The 12,814-nt window shown below is 40.3% G+C and overlaps 1 protein-coding gene across 1 annotated transcript; it reads left to right on the top strand.

Annotated features, from left to right (window-relative positions):
* Window positions 1-1,736: 1,736 nt before the first annotated feature.
* On the top strand, window positions 1,737-8,251 carry CALM2 (calmodulin 2). Its single transcript, XM_010175861.2, has 5 exons — window positions 1,737-2,044; window positions 2,937-3,080; window positions 5,174-5,280; window positions 6,771-6,906; window positions 7,133-8,251. The coding sequence occupies exons 2-5, from the start codon at window positions 3,011-3,013 to the stop codon at window positions 7,159-7,161; spliced, it is 342 nt and encodes a 113-aa protein (XP_010174163.2). The 5' UTR covers window positions 1,737-2,044; window positions 2,937-3,010; the 3' UTR covers window positions 7,162-8,251.
* Window positions 8,252-12,814: the final 4,563 nt, after the last annotated feature.

The raw sequence follows: 12,814 nt of genomic DNA, 5'->3' as shown, positions 1-12,814 counted from the left end.
GCTGCGAGCCTGCTGCTTCCCGGCCGGGCTCCCCCAGCCTCTGCCTCGCCTGCCGAAGCCCATCGATGGTGGGTGCCGGGGGCAGCTCACTTCATGCCCGGCCATCGGGCGCTGCGGGGCCAGCGCGGACTCCCTGCGAAAGGGGGCAGGAAGGAGGGCTGGGATTTTCCCGGTGTTTTTTGCTTCCTGTGAGAACAGCGAAGCAGTTGGAGGCTGACCTCTAATCGCATTTTGGCAGTCTGGGTGTTCTCGGCTCTGTCTCTGCATCTCCCCTTCCCGTCGGGGAAGGCTGACATCACCAGGACAGGATTTGATGACTTGGCTGGGTGGGGTGGTGGCTCCAGCCCTGGGTACCTTTGTCCTGTAGCAAGCGGGCAGCGGCTGTGCCTGTTGCTCGGGAAGGTGAAGCCCATGGCGGTTTGGGGTCAGGTTGCGTGCTTCTGGCATCGCGGTGTGTGCAAAGTTGTGGGGTTTTTTTTTAATTCGAAACTGATTTTTAGATCTAATGAGCCCTGACTACTGGGGCGGTGAGCCGGTGCTGCGGGTGGGAGGTTTTTGCCGAGGTGTGGCTCTGTTTCCTGTTCTGCAGGGCACTGAGTCTGTTATGTAAATTCCTTAGATAATCTTTAAGTAAAACCTCGCATTTTCTGGAAAATCACAAGTTGTGTGGGAAGTCAAATTGGATTTTGAACAGAACTTTTGTTACTAAATAAGATTTAAATTTAAACTCTATCTTTAGCTGTTAGCACTTCTACCCTTTTCTCTCTTCCCCCATACATGTGGGGAATTGTTTAATCATTACATACAGACATTAAAACAAAAAAACCCAACGTCTTTATAGGTGAAATCTGTGTATGTCACAGATGTAACGAATGATCTGTGAATAATGAAATCTGTGTATGTCACTTGACATACACAGCAGGCTTTCAGCCCTAACTTGTTCTCCTGTGCAAGAGCTCAGCTCCATTGTATTTATTGCTCTTTACTGCAGTTAAGTGGTTTTTATACTTGTATTTTAGGGCAGAAGGGTTACAAGATACTTTCTCTGACTTACAGAATTCTGTGTTCTGTTAGTAAAAGCTGTGTGTTTTCTTTTTTAATTACTAGGAAGATGCATATTTTTCCATAAAAAACTGGTTAGCTCCTTTGAGTCCAAACAGCAGAGCTTTTTGTGATGCTGTATCCATACAGAAGGCAGAGGCTTCTGGAAGGATGTGGTTAGCACGGTTAAGCTCTAGGAAAAGCCCATTTAATTGCCTGCTGAGCTCTATACCTTTGGATGCAGCAGTGGCCTCTTGATGTACAGAAGGTCATAAGCAGGCATTTTAAATCTTGCCACATAAAATGATGTATAAAACAACCCTCATATCAGTGTGAGGCAACTTAAACCCTTTGGATGAAAGGAAGAATAATGTGATGCTTGAAAACTGGCATTTGCTTTGTCAGAGATGGCAAAAATCTCCATAATACTGAGTAGTAATTCCTCTTAATATCACAGCACAGTCCTTTCTGGGAGCTTACGGTAGGCTAATACTTGATGTAGTGTGGTGGGGGAGGGCGGGCTTCAGTAGTGTTAGATCACTAGGTGGCATGCTTGTCATGAGCCCACTAATGTGCCAATACCCCCCATGCAGTATTGGGGTCACTAAACTGCTGGAAACGACATCTGATGTGATGTGAAACCCCAAACACATGTCACTGAGGCTTTCATGCCTCTGACCAATGCAAGGGGCCTGCCCTGTGTCCTTCACTTGAGGAAATCGGATTCTCCAAGTCGAAGGATGGCAGCTCTGGTTCCTCATCTGCAGTTTCAAAACAAGTTAGCCTATATGCTTCTGGAAACGGCTCTGTGATGTAGGTGAGTGGAATCTCCTTGCAGAGGCAGAATTCCAGGGGCTGAAAGTGGCTTTGTAAAAGTAGTGGTAAATCACCATGGAAATCTAAGGGAAATGTCTTGTGGCTTGACATAGCTAGAGGTAAAGAATATTCTAAAATGTTCTATTCTTCATGTAGGCTGATCAGCTGACTGAAGAACAGATTGCTGGTAAGTGTCTTGATGAGAATTTTTTTTTTTGCTAACTCCCTGTGACTGAGAGAAAATACATTATCTCAAGCATAATGATAATGGGGAAAAACCTTTTGACAATTTCAAATCTGTACTAACACTTCTTCAATAAGCACTTACTTTAAAAATTTTGGAAGATTAGTGGTTTACTGCCTCTTAATTTAGACTGTTCCTTGGACTAGAGATAATGATTTTTATTTTTTAGACTTTCAGACTTGAGTCAAGTCCTCCAAGATTTCTTGCAAACAGAAATTGCTAGACTCAAGTGAACTTGGAGTCAAAGCAAACCTAGGTACTCTTTAAGAAAGTGAAGCTAAACTTGAAATGGCAACAAATAAACCCAAAATGTATTTATTACACATTAATATAAGCCAATGACTTTTAAATAGCTTCTAATAGAGTGTCTGTAATTCAGACTGGTTAGGAGAAGGAGCCTTATTGGACCTTCTGGAGACCAGTCACTCACTTGTGGCTGACATCAGTTCTTATCTGCTGCCTTAAAAATAAGTGGTAAATGACAACACTTATTATTCCTGTGAGTCCGTTCAAACCGTGAAGGGAACCCATTATTAGGTCCCTTTGCTTATCCCAGGCAGCTGCTGTTTATGGTGCAAGATAATGTTGAAATGCATTATAGAGTTGTAATGCAGATAAAAGCCACAGGAAATAAGTTTGAAGATACTATGCACGTTATGTGTTGGTACTGTAAGTAATTTTTTATATTTTTGAGTGGTAATTCTTTCAATATATGGACAGTTAGGTAAAAAATTTCTTAAAATTGTATCAGGCATTGCCAGTGGACTGCATTTTTAGTATGTAGTTTTCTTATGCTGGTGATATTACTAAACCCTGGGACTGTTTCTGCCTCTAGAGTTCAAGGAAGCCTTTTCCCTATTTGACAAAGATGGTGATGGTACTATCACAACAAAAGAACTGGGAACTGTCATGAGGTCATTGGGTCAAAATCCAACAGAAGCAGAATTGCAGGATATGATCAACGAGGTAGATGCTGATGGTAAGTGTTGGAAAGGTAGTTATTAGTGCTGTGATCATCTTAAATATGTATGACCCCCATACCTGGGCTTGGACTGCATAGAGAAGATTCTGCGACTTGATCTCTTGGAGCAGTTTCAAAATACTTGGTAGACTATAAACTGTAAGCAGTGTCAATTTTTTGATTGCTCTCAGCACAGCAGTCAAAGATGCTGGCAGTATTAGTGAGAATCTAAAAAAGGGGATGGGCAGAGACAAAGTTACACTGTTTGTCTTTAATATTTTATGGTTCACAGGGTTCCTATTGCTATCTGACTTGCCCTGACCTGCCATTAACCTGTGTTTCCACCCAGCTTTTCTATACATGTTTCATCAGCCCATGTTGGTCTTAATAGCTTAATGTCTGTGGTTTTGTCTAAGGCCCAAAATATGGTAGGAGCGGAATAGTGTTAAACTTCCAAGAACTGAAAACACAAGGAGAGACTGTATAGTGTGATGTACTGTATTAGGTCCCTGATAGGGGGAAGGGATGGGAGGCAAAATCAGAAAAACCTTCCCATATCAAGTCTATCAGAGTTATTTTAAATGGATGTCAGAGGTAACTGCACATCTTGTTTCTGAGGCTCCAGGCAGGCTAGCAGTTACAAAAAGGAAAAATGCTTTTCCCTGCTCAGTGACGTTAAGGCTTTGATCTTGTGTATTGGTTGTGATAGTGATTTTTATTCAAAATCTCTGTGAAAAAAGTGAAAGTATATTGACAAGAATATAGGTTATCTGATTATCAGACTACATTAATTACAACTACTTTCCTAAAAGTGTAAGTTGACTTTAATTGCTAACTGTTGGATGCAGATACTGAAAAACTTTAGGGTTTGCAGTGCTACATAGAGTTTGTGTATTGTGGCTTCTCCAGGCTGCAGTCCACAATGCTGCACTGGTAGATTAAAAATGAAAGGAGACTGAGGACTTCAGATAAGGATGCCTGCCCGTCTTTTAAAACTTGTTTTATGGTAGAATGCTTTACTATTATTCTGAGCCTTCACTGAGGAATTTTCAAAGCTGAGTACAAGGCCTATATTCAGATTTAGCTGGTAGATAAAGCTGGCCATGATAAATAACTCTGTGTCTCAACCTGGAATCCCTAAGCTGCAAAGGTTTTCTTAAACTGCATTTATTTAGCTTCTTTGCTCTACTTACCCAGTGAGTTTGTATGTTTCTCTCAAGCAATGGGTAGATCTAAGTTGCCCAGTGTACTATTTAATGTGGGGTTTTTTGCTGTGCAGGGCTGAATCCTGACTATACAAATGTAGCTTCTGCTGTTTCAAAGAACTTATGTCACCATACAGCTTTTTTTGTAGCTTTGAGCAGCCTGAAGTTTGAATCCTTACCTTGAATGAAGAATTTAACATTGAGGCCTCATCCCCCAAGGTTTTTACCAGGGATGTTCAGTTTTGCAGTGAAATGCCTGTAAGAGCACCTACTGCTAAGCTTATCAGAAGTACCACATAATGTCAGCTTCTCTCATGCCACTGGAATTTGCAGATCTTTGCCCCTTAAAATGGTGCATTACTTTTGTGATGTACAACAGATGTTGATAAGGAAGTTGATTTTTAACAAGGAGCAAGCATTTATGAGCAGCTTGGTGAAGTGTAATTTTCTCAGATTTTAGATATTGTGGATTTGTAGTACCAGCTTTATAGTACTTTCCCTTCTGGAATCCCCCACAGCAATTGGGAGATTCTAAAGAAACTAACCAATGAATTTTGGGAAGTGATTTGGAGTAAAGATCAGTCTTAGTATTGGTTAACCTTGGAGCATCAAAGCCAACATGTTACTTGCAACTTAAATGGCTGGTGGTATGGTTTAACCTGGAAAGAAGGCTAGAGTTGATTTTGTTGTGCTGAAGCATGGCAGTGACAGTGGCTTCTGCACTTTGTCATAGCAGAAAGGCAATGGTAGCAAATTGAGGGAGACTATCCAGTTCTTCTTTAAAACATTCTTATAGAGGATCTTTCAGTCTTGTCCTTGGCTAAATTAAATGCTGTCTTTTTCTTTTTTTGACAAAGAAAAGCAAAAACATGGAAGTTTAATTTTTGGAAGTTTCTTTTAATTAAGGCAATGGCACTATCGACTTCCCTGAATTTTTAACCATGATGGCCAGAAAAATGAAGGACACAGACAGCGAGGAAGAAATCCGTGAGGCATTCCGAGTCTTTGACAAGGTATTAATAAAAGTAAAAATATTGTTTAGGTGCAGTAATGATGTCCATTTTTTCCTCAGTGTTTTTTCTCTTCTTTTCCAGAGGGAGGGTGGGGAAGTCCTCTAGTAGAAGCAGAGGAACTGGAAACAGAGCAGGGACTGTTCTGGAAACAGAACCAGGACCATTGCAGGCTGGTTATCCCTGCTTTACACAGCAAGTCTAAGCTTTAGGCTCATCTGTGAGGAAAACTTTCTGTGCTTTCCTCAGGAGCAGAGATGAACAGACCTTGATGGTCGGAGGGGAGTGTGGTGGAGGGGTGGGACTTTTCTGTATGTTCTGACTTTAGTGGAATGGGGAAATGTTTGCATGGATGTACAAGGTTTTATACTTCATGGAAGCTTTTGAAGCTAAGATGATGTCAGTATTTAGAGGGACATGAGGTATTGCATGTTCCATTTTCAAGATGTGGACTTTGAGGTGGTTTTCAGGAAAACTTATGAGCTCTACTTGCTCCATCTTATTTAAGGATATCTGGGCATCCATGATGAACGTCAATTATTTCTAGAGCAGGGGTTCCCCTCTTTGGATTGCTTGGATATAACACATGTGACAAAAGAATTGTGCTGAGCGGTGGCTGGTGCAGCCACTAAGCTGATCCACACACGTGTGAAAGAAGGCCTTACTTTTTCTCCTTTTTGTAAAAAAAAAAAAAAGTGTCATTCTCTAGTACTTAGCTGGAAAACATGCTAGATGGAATGTTTGGTTAGTACTTCATCTTCCCTATGTGGTTGTTTCTGTAGGGTAGATTTGTGTTTAAAGCCACTGAAGTAGCTTATCTACTGGTGATGGCCATATGAACTCCTGCTCTAAGCTAGTGTGTTCTTCCTGTGGATGGAAGAGGACAATTTCTGAAATGGCTAGGGATGAGCTCTAGGTTTGGATATTACTAATGGGAGCACTGACTTAGTCTTTTTTTTTATTTATTTTGCCATGAAGCTTTTCACAATTCCTTACAAGTAGAATTTAAATGCTTTCTTTGAAGGTTTGTTCTCTGTCATCTTATCCAAGAGGCCTAAGCTGTCCACCCGCAGTCTGGTTAATAGAGGTAGTATGACACAGAAGAGAAAGCTGACTGTTCTCGCTGGTGGGGAAATTGGTCTCTTTTTTGTGGCCTTGGTTAGGCAGCAGATACTGAACAAACCCCATTTTGTTTCTGGGTTTATTTTTGAAAACTCTTTAAAAGCATTAAAAAAACCTTATCACAGCTACAAATCAGGCATGCAGTTATTCTTACAGTACAGTAATTGTATAGAAGGATATGATGGCATGCATGCTTCATAAGGCCATGGGACTAGTACAAGCTGTAGGGCTCTTTCAGTGTTTCGACTGCATATCTGTCCCACGTGCTGTAAGGCTAGTTCAGAAGTAGTTAGGGGAAACCTAGATGTAGTTTCAGAGTTAATCAGTGTCAAGATTGTTGATCATGATCTTGTGCATCTCTTTCTTCACAGGATGGCAATGGCTATATCAGTGCAGCAGAACTACGTCATGTTATGACAAACTTAGGAGAAAAGCTAACAGATGAAGAAGTAGATGAAATGATCAGAGAAGCAGACATTGATGGGGATGGGCAAGTCAACTATGAAGGTAAAAAGATACTTGTCTTGACTCAAAGCCATTACTCAGATTGAGTGAAGCCTGTTGCATAGGGCATTCATTTCTAGTACTCGAGACACCAGTTTATTTGGTTGTCCACTTTTATGGACAAAAACTTAGATACAGTGAAAGGGGCTTTTTATGGCAAGTGTGTTTAAGAGACTTAGCAGTTGAAGTACTCTGGAGACAATAAATCACTGACTTTTTATCTTTTCAGAATTCGTACAGATGATGACTGCAAAGTGAAGAGACCTCCTTTACACCTTTTTTTCCTCTAGAAGAATCAAATTGAATCTTTTACTTACCTCTTGCAAAAAAAAAATGTTCATTTATTCATTCTGTTTCTGTATAGCAAAACTGAATGTCAAAATACCTTCTGTCCACAAACTGCATGTAATGGTTGGTGGTCCTGTCCCCAAAAGATAAAGTTAAACATCAGTTTTACAATATAAATAATTGTACTACCTTGAAAATAAAAAAAAAGGAAGCACTTAGTGAACTCAAAAGTTCCATTTGCTAATGACTATTACACTGTTTGGGCTGGCCAGTTTTTCATGCATGCAGCTTGACAATTGAGCACAGTCAGACATTTGTATTAAAATGGAAAAAAAAACCCCTAAAAGATCCACTCTTTTGCTCAATGGTGGATTCTAGTTCAATTTGTAGTAAAATTGTCATAGCTGGTTTACTTTAAAATTGGTTTATACCTCAGGATGGTATGCAGCAAAATGGTTGAAGGATGCAAAACTTAGAGAAAATGCCCTAAAGGTTGAATGGTTCTCCTGTACGTAGCAGTGTGCTCCAAAAATACGATGATCTTAACTACGGATGGCATGTCTGTGTTAAAATACTGGTTTAACATTGTCTGCATTGCACTATAGTGAAACGGGTGTCGGGCTGTTACCGTTCACAAAATTTTTAAAAGAAACCTTCACCAAGGGAGCATCTTTGGACTCTCATATTTTTAAAACCTTCTGTACCATGACTTGGAGCTGGCGGAGTAGCCTGTGGACTTCAGCACAACTATCAACATTGCTGTTCAAGTTACTACAATTTATGTCCATTCCAAGTTGTAAATGCTAGTCTTTTTTTTTCCAATAAAAGACCATTAACTTAAAGGTGGTGTTAAATGCTTTGTAAAGCTAAAATATATATATAATTGAGATAATAAACCAAAAAAGCAGTAGGAGGGAAGTGTTTCTATGAATGACTTGCTGCTAAATTATAATGCACATGTATGCAATAAGTTATCCCCTATCTTTTCAAGATGGCAAGAACTGACCTCCTGTAACCCAAGACCTTTGCTATAAATAAATGAACTTGTGCTTGCCTTTCATATTACGACAATGTTAATTTAGTTGGTCTCAAAGTCGTGTAATGCTGACTCGTCAACTATCAGCAGAGAAAGTAACACCTCATTTTGCTAAAGTGGAGAGCTCTGAGCATGCATGTCAATACTGGGGAAACATGTATAGGTTGCTTTTTTTTTTTTTGACAGGTTATAGAAACTAGTTGGAGAATTTAAACAGCATGGACTTCATAGATATCTGTGATTCGCAAACATGCCAAAAATGCATTTCTCTACCCACAGAAAGAAAACAAAAAGGACATTTCTTTTACAAAATGTAAAAAACAAACTAAGCCTTTTTGGAAAGTGGGGCTATTATGTCTTGACTATCTTCTCAAACACTTGCATGAATTTTGTGGGTTGGAGAAGAGGACTAGGGTTAATTTAAAAACCATCTTGTTCTGCTTTGCATGCACTAGCAGTGCTTAGTCATTCCAGGTATCTGAGTAAGTATTCTCTGATGCTTCAGCTTCCCCATGAATGAGTGGCAAAGCAGCAGTGTCCACTCTTCTTTGAAAGAAGAATGCTGCTTGGTTTTTTTGGGTTTGTTTTTTTTTTTTTTTAATAGCAGAGCCTCCATGTAGAAGGCTTTTATGCTTGGGTGGGAGGGACTACAGCTTAATTACTTGACTGTAAGTTTGTTTCCAAATGGAACTGGAGTCGCAAACCTTAATTGCTTAACTACCTTTGGTTTTGGAGAGTATTGATACTATCTCTTGAAAGAGGTGTGAGTCTCCATTCATCCTGTCTAACTGAGGTGCCTGTGTTAAGAACTTGGTTGCTTGAAATGCAGCTTTGTTCAGTGGAGGTTGAGATGCCTCCAGAAGGCATTTGAGACTATCTGCCTTCAGTGACTTTTTTTTTTTAATTTTATTTTTTCTTTGGGGGGTGGGGGAATTTCTGGGTGACCTTAACCAAGTGCCTAAAAGTTAGATGGGCTGAATGTAGGCAATGGTTTAAATCTCTGGTTGTTGCAAGGGCTTCTTGCTATGGCTGTGTATGCTGTCTTAGCAAACTGGCCACAATGATGGGAATGTCTGTCATTTGAAAGTAGTGTCTTGCATGGCAGCTGCAAACTGCTACTTTGGTAGTGCTTGAGAAAGGCTGCACTGATTCTGTAGACCAGCTTTTAAAGAAAACATACTCAAGAGCAAGGCAAGGTAGGAGCAATGGTTGCTGCTCTGAACTAATTACTTCTTCTGCCCGAGTGTGCAGAGAGATCTTGTCTAGTAGGTAAATGCTTCTTACCATCTATCTGTCATTCACTCACGGTTGGTAGGGTAGTTCATTTAAGAACAGCTGCTTTTAGCTTATTCAGTGTGCTCTGTGCTTGCTAGCAAAGAAACCTCCTTCCTGCAAGAGGTTCTTGGCTTGATTAGAAATTGTCTGGCAGTGTGCAGTGTTGGTATGCCCTGTAACTGAATCTGCCTGGAGGTATCTATTAACTGACTTCAGTACCACCTCAACCTCGAGTAAATGTATCCTCTGTACAGGACTTTAGATCTGTTCCCTTCTGCATAGTGAATATCTAGAGAAATGAAATGGTGTCATCAAGGACTTTTGTTTTCTTTTTTTTTTTTTTTTTTCTTCCTTTCTGTGAGAGCGTGTGTGTGGCTTTGGTGTTTTCCAAATGTGAAAGTGTGGGCTGGATACACTTGGTGCATGGCTTAGAAACAGGGGACTGGAAAGAACTTCCTGGGTCATCAGATCCAGTCCCCTGCTATTGCAGGCAACCGTGTCATATAATCCTTTTAATAAACTGATCAAGCTTAACCACCTGCTTGTAAGTGGCTTGTTTTCATGGAAGTTCTGTAACTCATGTTGCTCTCAACCGATGCAAGTAATATATGAAATATGAAGTTAATCAAAAGGTCCTCCAGCTTAGCTTTAAGTTTATCATTACACTTAACTGGCTTTCTCAAACCTGTTATTCTTTGCACAACACTCAGGAAAGTGTTGAATCTTTACACCCCCTTGCTATGAATAAGAGTTGGTGTGCTTGCTTATTTTTTTTTAATGGAAAAGATGGATGTCTGGCTTGTTGAAATGTTAGATATGTTAATTGTCAAGGCAAGAAACAATTGAGTTACTTGTATTTGATACATAAATTTAAGGCTAGAGTATACATAACCATTTTTAAAATACATCAACTTGCAGTGTAGTTTTATATTTAATACTGAAATTGTACTGCTAAAGTTTAAACTGCTGTTAATCATATTCCTCTTCTGATCATAATGAAAAATAAAGGGTAAGAAAATGCTTAACATAGATCATTCATTATCATGCTTATTTTATTAATAATTCAGGTACTGAAATGTCTCCAGGTATGGGGCATTTGTTTTGTTGGGTGGGGTGGGGTGAGGGGGGCGGGGAGGTGGAGTTTGCTGATTTGGTAGAAGACTCAGTGCCCAGCCAATTGTCACACCTGTGCAGCTTCAGAAATACAGATGCTGTCAAAATCTCATAAAGAAATTGCCCTACACCTTATCGATGCATTAAATGCACGTGTGGCTCTGCTCTGTGGGCAGCGCGCAGTGCTGCAGCTGCCAGCCCCTGCACCCTCTGGGCAGGGGGACGAGCCTCCGTCTTGGTCCATATTTTGCAGTACACGTGTGATGGGAATGCAGATCCTTGTTCCCAGGTAACACCATCCTAAACTAAAAGCACAATCTTGGGGTTTAGAAACAACAGAGTTAACAGAGCTTGCTTTTCCCCTGCCGTGAAACTAACGGGAACACTTGTCTTATTGCAATGCATTTAGGGTTTGGGTTTGGGGGTTTTTTTGTTTGTTTGCTGGGGTTTGGTTGGTTCTTAAAATTTAATGACTAAGCAAAATCTGACGTGGGATTGTGGCAGGACCATGGCATGTCTTCTGACCACAGCCATCTAGTGTTAAAGTGAAGATGGCAATGATGAAGGCTGATGCCATGTTTCTCCTGACTGACGTTTAGGGAAGCAAATGGTATACTTGCAAATAGAGCAGGGGGACCCTGAAAATCAGTATGACAAACACATATGAAGTTGTGTGAGGATTTTTACATAACACCATTGCAATTCCGAAATATTAAAGGTTTGTTTGTTTTTTAAATCCAAAACCAAGATTTTGAAGTGAATTAGATAATGAATTGTGTATGGATCTGGAATTCCGAAGATTCTTGATGTTGTTTGCTATAGAAAATCTGTATCAGGTCCCAAGTACTTGAAGGATTTAATATTTTTATATTATATACTCACTACTCTCAGTGAGTATCCTAGAGAAGCATTCAGAGGATATTTGTAATAGTTGATAATTTGTTTAAAGTTTTATATTGAATCATCTGGTTTTGAGCTGAAGTGGCCAAATATCCCAATAAATGGCAGAGCTGCTGATTAGGTAGTAGACACTAAGAGAATCTCTTATAGTCCCATGGATAAGATTAAGCACAGCTGATATCCAGCATTGAGTGCTTGTGTTACCCTCTGTCCTAGTAGTGCTGGTAACCAGGAGCAGAGCAGAGCAGCCCAGCCTGTCATGCTCTCCTCCCTCTAGCACTGAGAAGGACCCTCTTCCTTCTGCGGTGCTTTGCTCTGCAGAGGCAAAAGTGTGCAGCACAGCCCTTTCGGCCTTCCAACTACTAAACTAGGAGAATAAAAAAACATTTGATACAAAAAAAGAAGCGTATTGCAGCAGGGGGTTAAATTTCTCCTGGATCCCTGTGGAGTGTGAGATGCTGAGTGACAGCAGCACAACATAGTGATGTTACAGAAACGAAGTTGAGAAGCAGATCTCCCAGCGTTGCCACCGCAGACCCTGATAAAGAGGTTGCAAGTTGCCCTTTTCAGCATCCCTACAGGTGCTGGACAAAGCTGGCTCTAGCTGGCAATGAGTACTGCAGCCTCCTATGTGGTGAATTCTTGTTCTGATCTTTCATAGATGCTTCATTGACTGGGAAATCTTGTACAGATCTCCTCCAAAGAGCCACTTTCATTTCAGTTGCCTCAGAAGTCAGTGTCTGCAGAAATACTGAAAGAATTATTCATAGTGCAGCCTTTTCCTGGCAAAAACATCTTCTAAGATAATTAGTGCTTGAAGTACAATATGAAAACTGGGCTTATCACCTAAAAATTAATAAAAATATTTTCTGATTTTTTTTTTTTTTACTTTTAGATCTTAAAATACGATGTATTTGAAAAACAGAGTCTTGAACAAAGTCCTACTTGCACTACCAGTTGCGGCATTTAAAAAGGACACAATATTTGAATAGGAACCAACTGGATCAATTGAGAAGTCCATGAAATAGCATTCCCCATTTTACTGGTTTGCAGTGAGGTTGGCAATAACAATGCTGACAGCGTAGTATGTATTCTGAAAAAGGATATGGTAAGAGAAATGGAAAGGGGAGAGCAAAAAGAATACCTGAGCATGGGACTGTTTTGTAGTCTTGTCTCATGGAGTATTTGTTGCCCATGAAGCTATAAATATTTGATTGTGAGCTCCCTGGGCATTCAGTTTTTCTAGTAGCAGCGCTGTCACTCAGTTTGTCTGCTTTTCCTAACCCACTCCCCAAAGCC

The sequence above is a fragment of the Antrostomus carolinensis genome, unplaced genomic scaffold (assembly GCF_000700745.2).
Source record: "Antrostomus carolinensis isolate BGI_N321 unplaced genomic scaffold, ASM70074v2 scaffold18879, whole genome shotgun sequence".
Lineage (NCBI taxonomy): Eukaryota > Metazoa > Chordata > Aves > Caprimulgiformes > Caprimulgidae > Antrostomus > Antrostomus carolinensis.
Note: the sequence above shows the minus strand (reverse complement) of the source record. Positions and strands in the feature narration are given on the sequence as shown.

Coding starts and splice junctions, on each gene's coding strand:
- CALM2 (XM_010175861.2), top strand. CDS start 3,011: ATGAGGTCATTGGGTCAAAATCCAACAGAAGCAGAATTGCAGGATATG. Junction 3,081..5,173: donor CAACGAGGTAGATGCTGATG/GTAAGTGTTGGA, acceptor CTTTTAATTAAG/GCAATGGCACTATCGACTTC. Junction 5,281..6,770: donor CATTCCGAGTCTTTGACAAG/GTATTAATAAAA, acceptor CTTTCTTCACAG/GATGGCAATGGCTATATCAG.